Below are 15,642 nucleotides of genomic sequence, written 5' to 3' on the forward strand. Positions count from 1 at the left end.
AAATTCTTACTTAGCAAAAAAATAAAACGGACCTTTTTCCTTGTAAATTTAACCCTCATAATAACCAGGAAAACGCCTGAATCCACTCTAATACGTAGAGATTATTGCTTCTTCAGGGCTAGGTAGACCAACATTGATCCCAAATTGATTAACCCCGTTTATTCCCCTTGTTAGAAGCACAAAGGCATCCTCCAATATGTTCTTATTTCTATTTAGCAAATTAACTTAATTCTGTCAATATCTTCGGGTTTGAAACTACTTGTTGCAACTGTTATTTATATATGCTTTCATTATTTTGGAATAATTTATTTTAAATTATCCAAATTAATCTTAACTACATATTTTATATTAGACTGTGATACACCATGAGAAATTAATTATTATTATAGACTAAGTGATGTGATGAAAAAAGAAGTGAGACTTAAAAAGAAAATTGAGTGAAAATTGAGATGAAAAAAATATGAGTGTATGAATATAATACTACTACTATTTACTGTGAGCAACGATAGAACATTACTACTTATAGTAGTCACTATCTATCAAATCCTAGAATGAATAAATAATTGACATTCTAAACTGAAAGGTAACAAAAAAAACAGCTAGCGAACCACATCACGTTGCATCTAAAATGATTTCAATACAGTAGTAAAGAGTACACAATAGTAGAGTTACTATTGAACATGCCAATACTTTTTTACTCTGGAAATCCATCTATTAGAGCATTGCCCTTGGAGAAACTTATAATCCGCTTTAGCAACGTCATGAAATATATGGGTTGGAGTCATTGAGTTGATTCCTTGGAGCTCTTAATCACCAGATCATAATTGATAGAAGCCAGCTGAGACAAGTTCTGTAAGAAAACAAGCAAAAAAAGAATTTTCTTTAATCCACATGGAAAAGTACAAAATTATCTTTATATGTAATTTGACCAAAAGTAATGTTTAACTTTAGGGGAAGGGTTATATGTGTTCTTTTTTGTCTTTTCTTTTTTGTATTCAATTACATGTCTTCTTTGGGCCAGGTTTCAATGCTTAACCTTTAGCCAATTCATGAGCCTTTTCACTTCCCCCGACCTCCCAGCAAACTTGAACTCAAGAAAGCAAATGAGGAACAACCTCCTTTTCCCTTACAATCTAAACAAATATCCACTGGTAAAGCCTTTTATTTCTTTTTTAATAAGAAAAACCTTAATTTTCAGCAATAACAAATTGAAGATAAGTAACTAACTCTAAAGGAAAGGCGGAACGAAAATAGATAGAAGAGGCATTTTTTCTTCACACAATAAGCAGGAACAATTTAGGATAACTAAGTGGACCAACTCTACAACACATTATAAAATAAGAGTGTATTAATTAACATATCATATTATCATTTCCACGGAATTCTGTATTCGCATGTTGATCGTTATGTCAAAATCAATGATACAAATATAAATTTTAACTTACGACATAATTATAAACCTCTGAGTACATACAAAAAATTAATAGCGGACATATTATAAAGTATTCATCCATTTTAATTGTAGTGTATTGTAGAAGTAATCAGATACTTCTTGATACAGCAAATGGAATGATGTTTACTTAACATGACCAAATTATACGGACGAAAGAGAATATCAGCCATGGCAAGTATTACCTTAAATGAGAAATTACTAAATGAGTACTGCACTTCAAGAGGTGGACCACTGAACTCTGCTAAACTACCACATTCATCACCCTGCTTAACAAGTACAAAGTATGTATAGTCAGAAAAAACATGGTCAAACAAGGCTGCTAGAAAAATAGTAACAGATAAAACTGCTGTTTCACGCCAAATTACAAATTTAATTTAAAAGGAAGCAAATAACAATTGATATGGACAGACTTGTGGCTTACAGGCTAACTGATTCTTTCATATGTAATCTTCCATTCAGCGTAAATGAATGCAATGAAAATTCATATTTTACGTTCAAACAAATGGAAACATGTCATCTACTTAAAATCAAGTAATACTTGGATGTAAGTAGTATAACACCAAATGACCTAAAAGGCTAAGGTATAGCGCATGGGTGCCGGAAACTATAAATTATTCTTACATCTTCTTCTAATAAATCGCTGCCTGAACCACTGCTGCATGTTTCAGTAATCTCATCAAAATCACTACCTCCAAGACAATGTTCATCCTCGGGATTCCAAATGTACCGGCTCATAAAATAACTTGTATCGAGAGCTTCAGCCGTTGGAATGAACATAGCCTGCAGAAAATCAGGGTAAATCCCAAGTGACTAAACAAAAGATATGGCACAAACATATCAAAGCTCTAATAAAATTAAAATGAACCTTCTGTCTTGCAAGGGTATCCCAATTAATATCCTTGAAGAAAGCGTGGCGTTTAACCTGCCAGAAAAAAAGTATATTTATCGTTGCCTTTTATGTAATATCATAATTTGCAACTTGTAAATACTAACCAATAAATAACTTACTTCTGTAGCTCCTGTTGCACCTAATCTTTGGACTGGATTTTCATTCAATAATCTAAAAGAGAATACGCTGTCAGCCATGACCAACATGAAAGGAATCATAATATTCTTGAGTTAATAGAGGACGAGTTTTACCAACTAATTGTGTAATTCACATAAAATCATTTGGAGGTATCATAAAAGTGAAGAACACTAGAAAAAACTGTATATCCTGTTCATTAATAGCATGTTCACTCAAATTGATCTAGCTTGCCCTGCCAGATTATGTTAATTTTGAAAGCCATTACTTCCTGCCACATATCCTGATTTATAATTGGTGTTTTACACCATTTGGTCCAGGTGCAAGTTTCATGCAAGGGAAAATTTCCATTTTTAAGCTTGATTGCATTGATTAGCTTTAAAGAAACTTTGCATAGCATAGCCAAAAAATTGATCACACAAACTATTTTCACAGTGGACATGCTAATCGCCCAAAAACAATTAATGTACACAATGTTTACTATGTTCATAATTTTCAGAGTGTACACCAGCAGCACCAGCCTTTCTGTATTAACAAAAAATTCACTACAAATCATTTTTCACTAGGATTTTGATGCCCAGGGTTGGGATTTAATGAGGTAAATACGAATAGAATGTTCACAACTTCATATTACTTTTGTAGTTTCATTGTATTGTCTTATTAAAATGCACATCTACTTAGATAATGCTTACTTATTTATCAAATCATATGCTTCAAAGCTGATCTCCTCAGGAATCTTGGGCCATTGTATGTCTCTGTTAATTATGTTATCAAAAATTTGCTGCAAAACAAACACCCATGAGAAAGTGTTCAAATATTCATCTACATTTCCAAATATTTAAAAAAAAAATCATTGACCTCTTTAAATTCTAATAAATCCAAGGGATACATGTAATGAAATTAAAATCCACAAAAACATAACCATACAAAGAGCATTGAGCAAAAAGGCTAATAAGGATGTTTATTGATAACTGCGAAATTTAGGTTTAAATGATAGTCAATTTTGGTTAAGAATGATTAGAATTCTTTTACTTTACTATTGGTTTTAATAAAATAATAATGAATTTAATATCATGTAAAATTTTGACCAACAAGATTCAAATAAAGTAAATTACAAGTGTTTTGGAGGAAGATTGATGCAAAAACTTAAAGAAAAAATTGAAGAAGGAACAGTTCACTTAGTGCATAAGTCAGGCTCAGCAGACATCCTCGCTTAGTAGTCAAGTTCAAGCTTAGCGTGAAGAAAGCCCATGAAGAAGCCCAAAGGTGCGATTAGCACGAAATTTCGCGCTAAGCGCGTGAACGCCTTACTAAGCCCAGACAATGTCGCGCTCAGCGCGTGATCGCTCTGCTAAGCCTAGAGGGGCACACTTAGCGCAAATTCACGTGGATTTTATTGGACTTATAAAAGGAGTAGAAAATAAAGGAGAAAAACACATCAAGATTCAAAGTTCTCTATTGAATACATCCAAAATTCCTTGAGCATCTCTCATATAGGGGAAACCCTCTCTCTCTCTAATCATTCTCCCATCTTCCTTTATTCATCCCTCTTTTTCCATCCACATTAGCTCTTAAAGTATAAAGTCTCTCATGACAATGAGAGACTAAACCCCCATTGTTGGGAACCTAGCAGCCAAAGGTCCTTGTAATGTAATATTTTCTTAAAAGAAAAAAGAGTAAGGCTATTACTAGCATAATATCCAGAATTGGATTCAAAAAAGTGTAGGCTTCGGACAATTTTGTCGAGAAAAAACTACTTGAAAAAGGACGAAATGAATACAAATACAGACCAAATTAAAGATATTAAGCATAACAAACATTTTGTTCTTTAAGAAAATATAAATTATTTCTATTTAATGCAATACCAATTTTTATTATTTCTTTCATATATTTTATTGTTATTGTGTGGTCTGATGCATCTGTTTAGAGATTAGGCATTGGGAAGTGTTTAATTTTTAAAGAAATGGGAAAGGGCATCTAAACAATTCATTGCCAAGAATAGAATGATCTTGTTTTGTCTTGCATATATTTCCAAACTTCATGCAATTTATTATTTTATCTTTGTAAAGGGATTAGGGTTGAGTATCTTAATAGATGTGGGTGAAAATTTGAATAAGATTAAATAGAGAAACATATTAATATTGCATCAAGAGTGGTTAAGCATATTATGTTCTAACATATTTAAATTATGAAGTTATCATTTGCATTTAATCTTGTTATTATTTTACTTGTCTTTTATTTTCTAATTCTTTCTTCTTCTTGCTATTACAATTTTTCCTGTCTCTTGCTTACAAATTGGATATATATAAATTCAAGTACAAACAAAGTTCATGTGGATTCGACACTCGAATTTTTGTTTTAACATTACTACTTGTAACAAATTAATACACTTGCTAACAAGTTAACATCCATTAGCAATACCCTAATCAAAAGCATTAGCAATACCCTAATCAAAAGGTTGTTCTATTAGAAATAAGGGGGAATGGGAAATGGGATGTCATGTGTGGGATAACCCTCCACCATATAAACACAGCTTTATATTAAAGATGAGATAGACATAGTAGTTAGGCTATGGTCTCTGCTCCACTTTGAACCTAGAAGTATTTTAAATACGATTTCAACTGCAGAAGGAAACGAGAAGCCAAGAGAAGGCTGTCATCACAAGGACCTACCTGTGGATGTTCTGCATTAAATGGTGGAATACCCACAAGAAGCTCATAAAGTATGACACCCACGGACCACCAATCTGCTGTTGCAGCTACAAGGAGAGCAAGCATGCATAAGAATGTAAATCATACAAAGAGTTTTGAAAGCAAAATAAATAAATTATTTATACAAATAAACTATTAAGTAAAAGCATTTTTCGTATAAGATGTACTGTTTAATCAGCGGATAAACTGCAAACCATGTCCCATGCCAAGAAGTATTTCAGGTGCCAAATAATCCGGGGTGCCAACTACTGATTGTTTTTGACGCTCTTCCCTTTTTGAAGAATGTCGAGGTTTTGGTTCATCGTCTCCTAGGAAATCATTATTGGAAAAAGATGGCGCTGATAAATCATCTGTGCTGTTGATAAGACCAACCTTAGAGAGCCCAAAATCTGTCAACTGTAATAACAGGGATTAAACATTTAGAAGTGATAAATAATATTTTCATTGGAATATTGTATGAAGATTTATGACAATTAGTAGAAACGAGTTAGCTTTTAAGATTTAAGCCATGTCCATTCTTAATCCTAATAATCCAGGCCATTCATAGAAATTAAAACATAAAAGTTCGGGAAGAACTAAAAGTTAAAAGGCAGGTGTTCCAGCCCCAAATCATGTATACATAAATACCAAATTCATAAACTAATTTGTTAACATCATTAAAAGCTTAATAAAATGATTCTTTGAAGTTTTGTTTTCAAGTAAAAATGCAATATGAAGGGAAAATAAAGAGACTCCATTCCATAGAAATGGGTAAAAAAAATCAACAACCAAGAGAGAATGTTGTCATTTGGAATAGAAAAAAATTGTGTTGAGGTGTCCTTTTTCAATTGGAGGAATAAGGAAGAGGACAGGTGATTTGAATCCATAATGCTGACCTTAATATGACCATCTTGACCAATCAGTAAGTTATCTGGCTTCAAGTCTCTGTGAATCACATTTAAGGAATGCAAATACTCCAATGCAAGAACCTGTGGAATGACCAAGAAGAAAGGGGGGAAAAGGGATAAAGAACATAAACAAAATTGTAGTGATAACTTACAAAATATCCAGGTGAAGAACTAACTAAACACGGAGGCTAATATGCTTACAACTTCAGCAATATATACACGAGCCATATCTTCATCTAAGCAACCTAGATTTCTCAACATAGAATAAAGATCTCCACCATTCAAATACTCCATAACTAGATAAAGATTTTCCCTACATGTGAAAGAGTAGAAAAATCGGACCTGTTCATCAGAGTACATGAAAATTAGACTAGTGTATCAATATGCAACAACTTCACAAATTGACAGTACATGGCAAGTCTGCTTACCACAAAAGGGTTTCGAACCGATATAAGGATGTCTCGCTCTGCCAAAATGCTTTGAACTGCATTTTTACGGATCATATCTGCCTTTTTGAGAACCTACAAAATATCAAAAAATGGTAAAAACCCATTCTAATTACTCAGTTAATTTGGCAAGACTTTTGAGTGGTTTCTATAGCCATCAATAGCCACTTGGCAGTTCTGGACAAAAGAATGCTCATACAGTTTTACAACTTAAGTATCCATGCTGTTACTAAGTACATTTTAACAGCAGAATTCATGAAATCTTTTTATCTCAACCTCTTTTTAACTTTCTGCAAAGAAATTGTTTTGTTTGGTAAGGAAGCTGACCTTTATAGCAAATAAATCACCAGTTGCTCTTTTTCGGGTAAGAAAAACTCGTCCAAATGCACCCCTACTTATTGGTTTTATTATTTCAAAGTCTTCAATAGAGGTTCGGTCCTTGGAACAAGCATTAATAGGGCTAGCACGAAGGCTACGGACTGTATCATCTTCCACTGAACTCTCTTCATCAGCCATACCAATTGATGAATCCACCTTTTCTTCTTCTATCTGCCCACAGAGAGATATATATTTCTCCCTGCAAAATGAAGTTGCAGATTCAAGGTAAGTTTCACATTATGCCAATACAAGAAAATAAATCAGAAAAAAAGGGAAAAGACAGTGTATTTTCAGTTTATTGTCAATAACAGTGGTTATATAGAGATGCTAACAAAATCTTATAGAAACTTTTGAAATCACAAAAAAATAAGTGGCTGTACTAGAGCACAACAGAAAAGTTACAGGTGCTCACTGCAAAAGTTTCTCTATTCGTCGTCCAAAAGTCTCCACAATAAGTGCATCCACTTTTCTGTCTTGAATAGAGTATTTCAGGTCTTCTAAGCGATCAAGCATATACTCCAGAGCACTGTAGTCACAGTTGTTCACATTTGCAACAGCACGGGCTATTTCAACTAGCTTGCTTATCTGTCATTTGACAGTCCAGTTATCAATATAAAAATTCAAAACAATAAATCTGAAGAAAATATAACGGAAGAAGTACATAGATTATACTGTATACGTGTTGATAATATGTTTTGATCTAATGTAATATTTTTTTGTGTGAATAATCTACATGAAGAATAACAACTACTGGTAAGTGTATACCTGGTCACCACTTTCAAGTTCAGATAGTGTTCTTCGTCCTCCTAGTAAGATTTCTATCTGTGTGGTTCGTGGTGTTACCAATGGTGATCTCGGTGTCAAGCTTCCAGCAGAAGATACCTTTGTTCCATGATCAGGTTTTAAACAGATGTGTACTTCACATGATATTTCGGGTGAAAGGTTCAGATCCTCCATGACAAAAGTATTGTCATGCTCCGCAGTAGAGTCAAGCATGTCTTCAGAGCATCTACAAGTCAGGTTATTTCTCTCTAGAGATAAATCATTGAACTCCTCATGCACACTTGATGTTGACACTGCAGCAAGCTCGAAGCTTTCTCCAGGAGTATCAGTGCTTTTTGGTGTGCTTTTTGGTGTCCAGGATTCCAGTATTTTTTCAATGGTTTCAGAAACTCTTTCAAGCCGTTCATTTACAGTTAAGCCTTTCAAATCACATCTATCAGCAATTGTGCATATTCTAGAATGCTCCTCCACATGTACAATTGGTATTTCAACCTCACAAATCCTGCATATCATTGAATCCTCGTATGTAAGATTTTGCTGGTCTCCCCACAATCCCCAAGAAACCTTCTGCGCTCTTGATGATGATTGTAAATGTTCAGGATGACATGACAAAGTATCCAAATTTTCAGAATTTTCATCTTTGACTAGCAAGTGATCCAGTTCACCTTTGGATGGGAAATCTACAGCATCTTGACCTTTTCGCCTTTTGTCAGCAGCAGATGGAAGCTTTCTCCAAGAAGACATTCTATAGCTTCCAGGAGTTGATTCAATACTTTTGGCTGTAGAAACCTCCCCATTGTCAATCGCAACACTTACCTGTTGATCAGCTTGACTTTGTTCTGTTATTGGTTTGTCTTTCTCTTTACCATGTGATATTTTTAACTGTTTCTCAGGCATCTCATGTCCAGCAGGTGGAATACTGGATTTCTGCTGTGCAGCCTTCAGAATTTGCTCAGGATAGACCCCAAGATCGCTGAATTGGTGAAGACTCAGAATGTGATCTTGTTCATATCCGCTTTCCTTCTGGAATTGCACTAGGCGAGTGCAACGAGTGAGAATAAACAGTAGGCGTGTATGAGCTTGCTTGAGTATCCCCACTGGTAATTCTTGACGTTTGTCATCTAGGTTTTGAACAATAGATTCACATTTGATCCAAAACTGGGTAGGAGTCATCTTTGCGCATTGTTGAGTAACAACCAACAGATCCTCCAACCTCTCTTTCCATTCACGATCAGACAGTAAATTCTTTTCAAGAATGCCCACCAAATCTCCAGCAAAACCACCCAAGTCAGAATCAACTTCTTCCTTTAATTTTTCAAACTTAGCTCTGATTGCCGCCATAACTTCCTGCAATATTTGATTTTGGGGGAAAAGAAGTGTTGGAGAAATCTATGTATTTTTAAAATCAAAGAACAGTGACAGGAAAGTTGAATGAGTTACAGTAAGAATACCTCCATGTGACCAAAGGCACGATGTTTCCAGATTGGAAATGGTTTAACTCCTTTGGAGTTGAGTTCATGGGAAAAGCTTTTAATATCAGGGTTTCTCTTTTTGCGTCCACTGGTAAGTCGCAGGATTTCCTGAAAACGTGGGGATTGCATTTCTTTGGTGAAAGCTGCATGATGACCCTGTGCAAAACACATGCAATGAAGCTGAGCTACCTACATTTCTCCAACTATTGTTGATCACGAAAAGGAAATAATAATTAAATAAAAAAAATATTAATTCAGTAAATATTATACTACAATAATAATAATGATGATGATGATGATGATGATGATGATGATGATGATGATGATGATGATGATGATGATGATGATGATACATGACCTCACCTCTAACACGGGAATGAGTTGCGAATGAGGTCTCATCGATTTGGATTGACCCAAATGAGTTTTTCCCCCTGAAAGAAAAAGGATATTAGCAAGTGCTAGCACGTTAGGTTCCGAATAGGAAATGAAAATAAAATTGAAGCGAGATATAAGAATAATTGATTTGACATTAGAAAACGTAATTAAAAGTGGAGGAATGCGGACCTAGGTCTTTTCTTGGATGGGAATTATTAGATTTGGATCTAAGTCTGACATCATTAATAGTGACAGCATCCTGTGTCAAGAAGGAAGGTGCGCCAAGGGAGGAGGAATAGCGAAGAGGAGAAGACGAAGAACGCGTTCGAATGTGATTGAGCCCAAGAGACGAGGCGAGCAAGATGGAAGAAGAATCTTCCTCTTGCTCTTCATCGCCATTGCCTGCGTGTGTTGTTGTTGCTGCTGCTGCTGCTGATGATGATGATGATACCTTTCTCCGTCGAATCGGAATCGGTGGAATCTTCTGGAGCTTACCTTTGCCGGAGGGCGATGACGGTGACCCCGGCGCAGGATCGCATTGGTCGGGATTCAGCGGAGGAGTGGTGGACGACATGGCATTGTGAGTGTGTGCGGTGAGAGAGAGAGATTTGAATAAAGAAAAGATGAATCGTGTGAGTGCGAGAGAGTGATGAGAATTTCACGGGAAGCGGAGCGAGAAGAAGGAGACAGCAAAGCGAAGCGGGAAAGGAAGGAAGGCTTAGTTAGTTCGTTAAAGAATGAAGAGATTTATGTCAACGTGCTTCCCGCGAACTAAGTCTATCCAATATTACGTGTCTATGCTCCAACTCCCTTAACCGTTCCAACACACTAGATTATTAATTAATTAATTAATTAAAACTCTCCACATTCAAGAGAGAGGGTGAGTCGGATCCAAAATCTCCATCACATATATACATTAAATTTGGCTCTTGGCCAAAGCATTAATTAAGTTATTGGGTACTAGTTCGTATGTGAAAAATGAAATAATGAATAATCTAACCAACATGTATTTTAAATTATAATACACAATATCACTATAATAATAACTGTATAAAAAATAAAAAAAATTTAAATTTAAATGCAATTTTTTATATTTATTTTAAAAAAATCATAATATAAATATAATAAAATGTTATAACTTATGATTCATCTAACTATTGTGACATTTTTATTGGAATTAGCATATAAATTTTAAAAGCAAAATTATAAAATACAGAAAAATATTGAAAGCATCTAATATCGATACGTGTTTGACACAAATATATCAATTATTATTTTAATGTGTTTATACTTTCTTCCACTACGTTAGCAGCCACGGAGAGGCTCCAGAAAGTGGCAACTTGGTAAACAAAATTATCAAATCACAATCAAACACGAAGGATAGGACAGCCTAGACAATGTCATGACAATGAAATTAATTGGATATACATAAGCTCTCTTCTTTTTCTTTTTTTTCTCATCATATGAATTAGCAATTTGCTTCCCGGCCAACATTAAAGTCACAGCTCTGAAGTTCAACTTTTTGCATGTATAAACTTACATTTCATTTGTTCCCCAAATTTGCATCCCCCATTAGAGTTTTAACTTTGGCACTTGGATTTCTGCCAATATCATGGCCTTTGTAAAAACATATAAACTCCTCCCCTCTTTTAATTTCTGGGTTATCCCAAACTGAATCGGTCAAGTTGGGTCATGCACTGCCTTATTTAGACTTGTCAATGTTAATGACTTTAATGTAACTACTTCATTGGGTGATAGACAATAGAAGAAGCAAGAGCAAGAGCCCTGATGCTACTGTAATATTTATTCGGGAACATGTGAAAATAGATTGCACAAGTAACTCTATTCTTGCAGTCAAACAAAGTAACTCTATTATAATAAAAAAATTATGTTAATCAGAGTAGCCATTCTATTTTAGCAATGAACAATAGCAAAACACCTGAAGCAAGAAACCCAATGGTTCAGCAAGAATTTTGCGGTCAGAATATGAACTCAGAATGAGCTTAACCATGCAATAAATGAATTGGGGAAAAGAAATATATCCTGAAAGATTCATTTTATAACCAACTGGGGAACTGAGAAAATTTTCACAAATTGCCACTTCAATGAATATTTTCTAAAGATTAAAATGCAAAAATTATTCAATTATCCTTTCTCTTCTTTTTCCCTTTTCCCTTCACTTCTTTTCCCCTTCACCTTCATTGATCACTTTACTAATGAAAAAAAAAAACTGGGGGAAACATAAACAGAGTCAGCAGGAAACAAAGTTTGCGCAGAACGTCAGGCGCACAAGGCAGATTATTTTAAGACTTCTTCAGTCTCTTTGAACTCCCTTCTCTTTTATCTGCCTCTGCAGGCTTCTTCTTGTCTTTCCTTTCTCTCTTCTTTAGAGCAGTCATATGTGCCTTTAAGATAGTTGCATAAGAAGCTTGAAAGCGCTGGTGATCCTTCGGTCCAACCTTTCCAATGAAAACCCAGTAATATAAAACATTAGAAGCAGTAATAACTTATATGAAGCAAAGACAGCCAAAAAAGTCTCCAAGAACTCAGATGATATTCACTGCAAAAAAATTCTACAGAAGTTACACTAACAAAAATTCATCATTTAGACATAGTTCCCATGTTAAATTATTAATCCACATCCAATCGTCATATATATAATATCATAACTCAGAAGGCATTGACACAGCTAAATGTATATGAACTAGAGTTGGCAGGTTATCCTTTTATTGCCTTTCATTTCATGCCTTGATGTATAATGAAATACTATAAATTAGTATTCCTTTTTTTTTGTTCAACCACCATAATTAGGGTCTTTAGCCCCCAATGGGACCCCGAGATATCCCCACAAGCTTCGGTCCAAAGGACCGGTTATGAGACTAATCTTCAGTTCGGGACTTAGTAACAATTAAAGCTCTTCACTCCTCCCCAAGACTGTATTCTGCGGCGATCAAACTCAAGTCCTCTCCCACAAACTCAGCGTGTATTGCCAAATGAGCTATATCCATTGGGTATAAATTAGTATTCCTGATAGTGTATGAAAAATGATACTCAGTCACTGCTGTTTTACAGAGCAACGTGTCCTTAATTGATATATCTGAAAACTTGCATTAATGAACTCCCTTAATCACATGTCAAATAATTATTTATTTTGGCCTAAACCATGAGGGAAATCAGCTGGAGCAGACAGGAAAATTCATTCAAGTACCGGGAATAATTGAGAGTGTAGCACAAACAACATAAAGATTTAACAGTAAGAAATCTGGCAGAAATTAGGACAACACATTCTACAACCTGAGCAAACTGCAAAATTTTCCACGCATCAATTAAACTAGTTTCACAACTGAGAAAACCCCCAACCCCCAAATAAAAAAATCTCCAACTGTACTGTTCAATCCAATAATAAAAGAGATCAGACAACCTTTATTAAAAATTAGAACTGATACAGAAAAGATTGATAGGAGGGGCTTGACATATCTAAAACAATATTTAAGTTAATACCAGTTTCATAAAAACATATACATTAGATTTGGTTTTAATGAAATCCTGTCTACAGCATGTTTTTGAAACAATTTAACAATACTGTTTATGTTTAGTCAATCTTGGTGAATCTGTTTGGAATTTTTAGAAATAATATAAAACTTCGTACCCCATTACCCAGAGGCTCTTCGCTATGCGAAGGTATGGGGGAGGGATATTGTACGCAGCCTTACCCTTGCATATGCAAAGAGGCTGTTTCCGGATTCGAACCCATGACCAACAAGTCACCAAGGCACAACTTTACCGCTGCACCAGGGCTCGCCCTCTTTTAGAAATAATATAAAAAAAAAAAAAAAAAGAATAGAGGACAGAAATAAGGGACTTATATTTCTATACATTGATTACTTTAAGGCCAAATTTTGGATGAAACATTTGAGCTCATTTTCACATTAAATGCAATGGAATAAGAACTGGGTTTTCAAATATCCTTAACTACCAAACATAAAAGATTTTAAAAACACCCCAATTTTACCTAGCTATCCTGTTTTTAAAGTTTGGAAAACAGCCCCATAGCAAAACCGTATAAATTTCATTTCTCTCGATACAATAGGTACCCCCCATCAACATACATATTGACTTACATTGCACAATGGTTCAACGGACCTTAATCCTAACTAAGTATACTCTACCATCAAAATGAAGAACTAAATCACAATACTAACTGAAATTCCCATATCAGAACCCAACTTGCAAGATTTTATAATAAGTAAAATAAACTATCCCTCCCTGCAACAGTATGTCCCATCCTTTTCTGCATAATACTTCAGCATCAAACTGTGCTGCCAACAGTAAATAGGCCTTTGATCCCTGACCACTCAAAAAAAGCTCCCCACTATCCAAAAATCACCTTCTCTCCACCAGTAGCAATTCCCCATGCCAGATTCTCAAAGCCAGCACCACAGTGTTGAAACAATATTCTGGATTTAGTGACATCCCAACCTTCATCATACTATTTACTGGTAATCAGTGTCATGTACACTGCTAGTTCACTTCCTAAAACATTGATGAGTCATTCCTTGTTTGTTCTCTCCAGTCCCACCAAATTGGCACTTAGCATACAACAGCTACACATTCCATTTTTTCCAATTCACATATCAGCAATCATACTCACCCAACAGACCACAAATCAAGTGATGAAATGCAGTATCAGCATTATATTCTGCATAATGATAGAAGTCATAGAACTCCAGCCACTTTCCCCTCCAATGACAGCAAAGATATCAAATTCCAGTCACCTACCCAACCAAGCTCTCGGCTTACCCCATAGATTTATAATATTAGACAAGGTGACTTATAAGAGAATAAGTGCAACATCTTAGGTTCCTTTAGTGCCATGCTTCGATCAATATTGGAGTTTCACCTTGATAACCAATGCTGATGATCTTTATCATCAACCTTTTATTGCACATGTTACCTAGAGATGTAACACGAATTTTTATTGGAGAATAGCGCATAAAACACCTACAGTACTATACTACATATAAGCTTTGTCCTAACTTACAACGGTAATAAGGTCACACAAAGAATATGGGGAAGAAAAAATTCAAATGTCTAAACCCAAGTAGCATGTCTTTAATTCTCTCCTTTTCACTTATTCCCCTTTGCTGAAATTAGCCTATCCTAATCAAGAGCTCTTAACCATCACAAATAGAATAGAAAAATTGCATGTCGGAACAGAGTAGGAACATAATTCTCAATTAATCAGAAGATAATCTCTGATATATGTATACTTGTAAAAGACAACGCATCGACAATTAAAACCTAACTTGAAAATAGCAAGCTCAAAATATATGTATTTTATAGATACATACCGAAGTAGAAATTGTCTTTTTCCCATCAGTTGCACGTATAAGGCATCTAAACTCAATTGCTTCACCGGCAGCGGCCAATTTATTCCTCTGCACCTTAGATTTCAAAGATGCTAAAAAGAGGCATACAAGCAAGAATCAGTTTCCAGACATATTAAACACAAAACTAACAAAGAAGACAACATCAAGACCCACATCGTTTAAGAGTAACCCAAACAGAGCCAAGCTTAGTGCTGCGCTCAAACATGCTGGTGAGCTCATTGAGAAACGGATCTAGCTGTAGAAGAACCTAATCAAATCGGAAAACAGCAAGCAGTTGGTGTCAGAATCGTTCAAAAACATCCATTCCTCTACTCACAAATTTTTTTAGATCACGATAACATAAGCTGAATCCCAGTCCAAACTATTAAAAATTAAACTAGGGAAATGACATTACGATTGTCCTGAGGAAATTTACGTAACTAGATGGTGAATTTTGGAATTACTAGTGTGAATTATTAAAGGGTAGATTATTATTCCCCGCAACGATCTAATCTACATTTAAAAAACGCGGAGGAGCAAGGGAATGGAAGAACGCAGAAAAAGTAGGGAAAAATAATTAAGAGAAGAGATTACCATAGTTTTGGGTGCTGAAACTGAAAACGCAGTGTTCGTCGTTTAGGTTGAGTTGAAGGGGAAAAGAAAAGCCACGAGAAATTAACAATTGATAACGAGTTAACTGTTGAACTGAACTGAGAGCCCAAAGCCCAAAATAAATTGCTATTT

The 15,642-nt window shown here is 35.1% G+C and overlaps 2 protein-coding genes across 4 annotated transcripts; both read right to left on the reverse strand.

Moving 5' to 3' along the window:
• Window positions 1-459: 459 nt before the first annotated feature.
• On the reverse strand, window positions 460-10,292 carry LOC100817975 (probable serine/threonine protein kinase IRE). 3 transcript variants are annotated; one of them, XM_003533472.5, is made up of 17 exons: window positions 9,719-10,292; window positions 9,518-9,585; window positions 9,134-9,310; window positions 7,665-9,029; window positions 7,312-7,484; window positions 6,849-7,098; window positions 6,504-6,596; window positions 6,277-6,417; window positions 6,064-6,156; window positions 5,383-5,584; window positions 5,150-5,235; window positions 3,170-3,258; window positions 2,462-2,513; window positions 2,319-2,375; window positions 2,075-2,233; window positions 1,636-1,716; window positions 460-850 (listed from the first exon to the last, which is right to left on the reverse strand). In XM_003533472.5, the coding sequence occupies exons 1-17, from the start codon at window positions 10,101-10,103 to the stop codon at window positions 782-784; spliced, it is 3,540 nt and encodes a 1,179-aa protein (XP_003533520.1). In that variant the 5' UTR covers window positions 10,104-10,292; the 3' UTR covers window positions 460-781. The 3 variants fall into 3 exon arrangements, 2 of the variants coding, with proteins under 2 accessions (XP_003533520.1, XP_006587713.1); XM_006587650.4 differs by having other exon boundaries at window positions 1,636-1,719; XR_416109.4 differs by lacking the exons at window positions 460-850; window positions 1,636-1,716; window positions 2,075-2,233; window positions 2,319-2,375; window positions 2,462-2,513 and having other exon boundaries at window positions 3,202-3,258; window positions 5,356-5,584.
• Window positions 10,293-11,568: 1,276 nt separating this feature from the next.
• Window positions 11,569-15,565, reverse strand: LOC100500453 (putative signal recognition particle, SRP9/SRP14 subunit). The gene is made up of 4 exons (NM_001251405.2): window positions 15,493-15,565; window positions 15,073-15,166; window positions 14,881-14,990; window positions 11,569-11,988 (listed from the first exon to the last, which is right to left on the reverse strand). Exons 1-4 carry the CDS (start codon window positions 15,493-15,495, stop codon window positions 11,833-11,835), a joined length of 363 nt encoding a protein of 120 aa, NP_001238334.2. The 5' UTR covers window positions 15,496-15,565; the 3' UTR covers window positions 11,569-11,832.
• Window positions 15,566-15,642: the final 77 nt, after the last annotated feature.

Source organism: Glycine max, chromosome 9, assembly GCF_000004515.6.
Source record: "Glycine max cultivar Williams 82 chromosome 9, Glycine_max_v4.0, whole genome shotgun sequence".
NCBI classification, from domain to species: domain Eukaryota; kingdom Viridiplantae; phylum Streptophyta; class Magnoliopsida; order Fabales; family Fabaceae; genus Glycine; species Glycine max.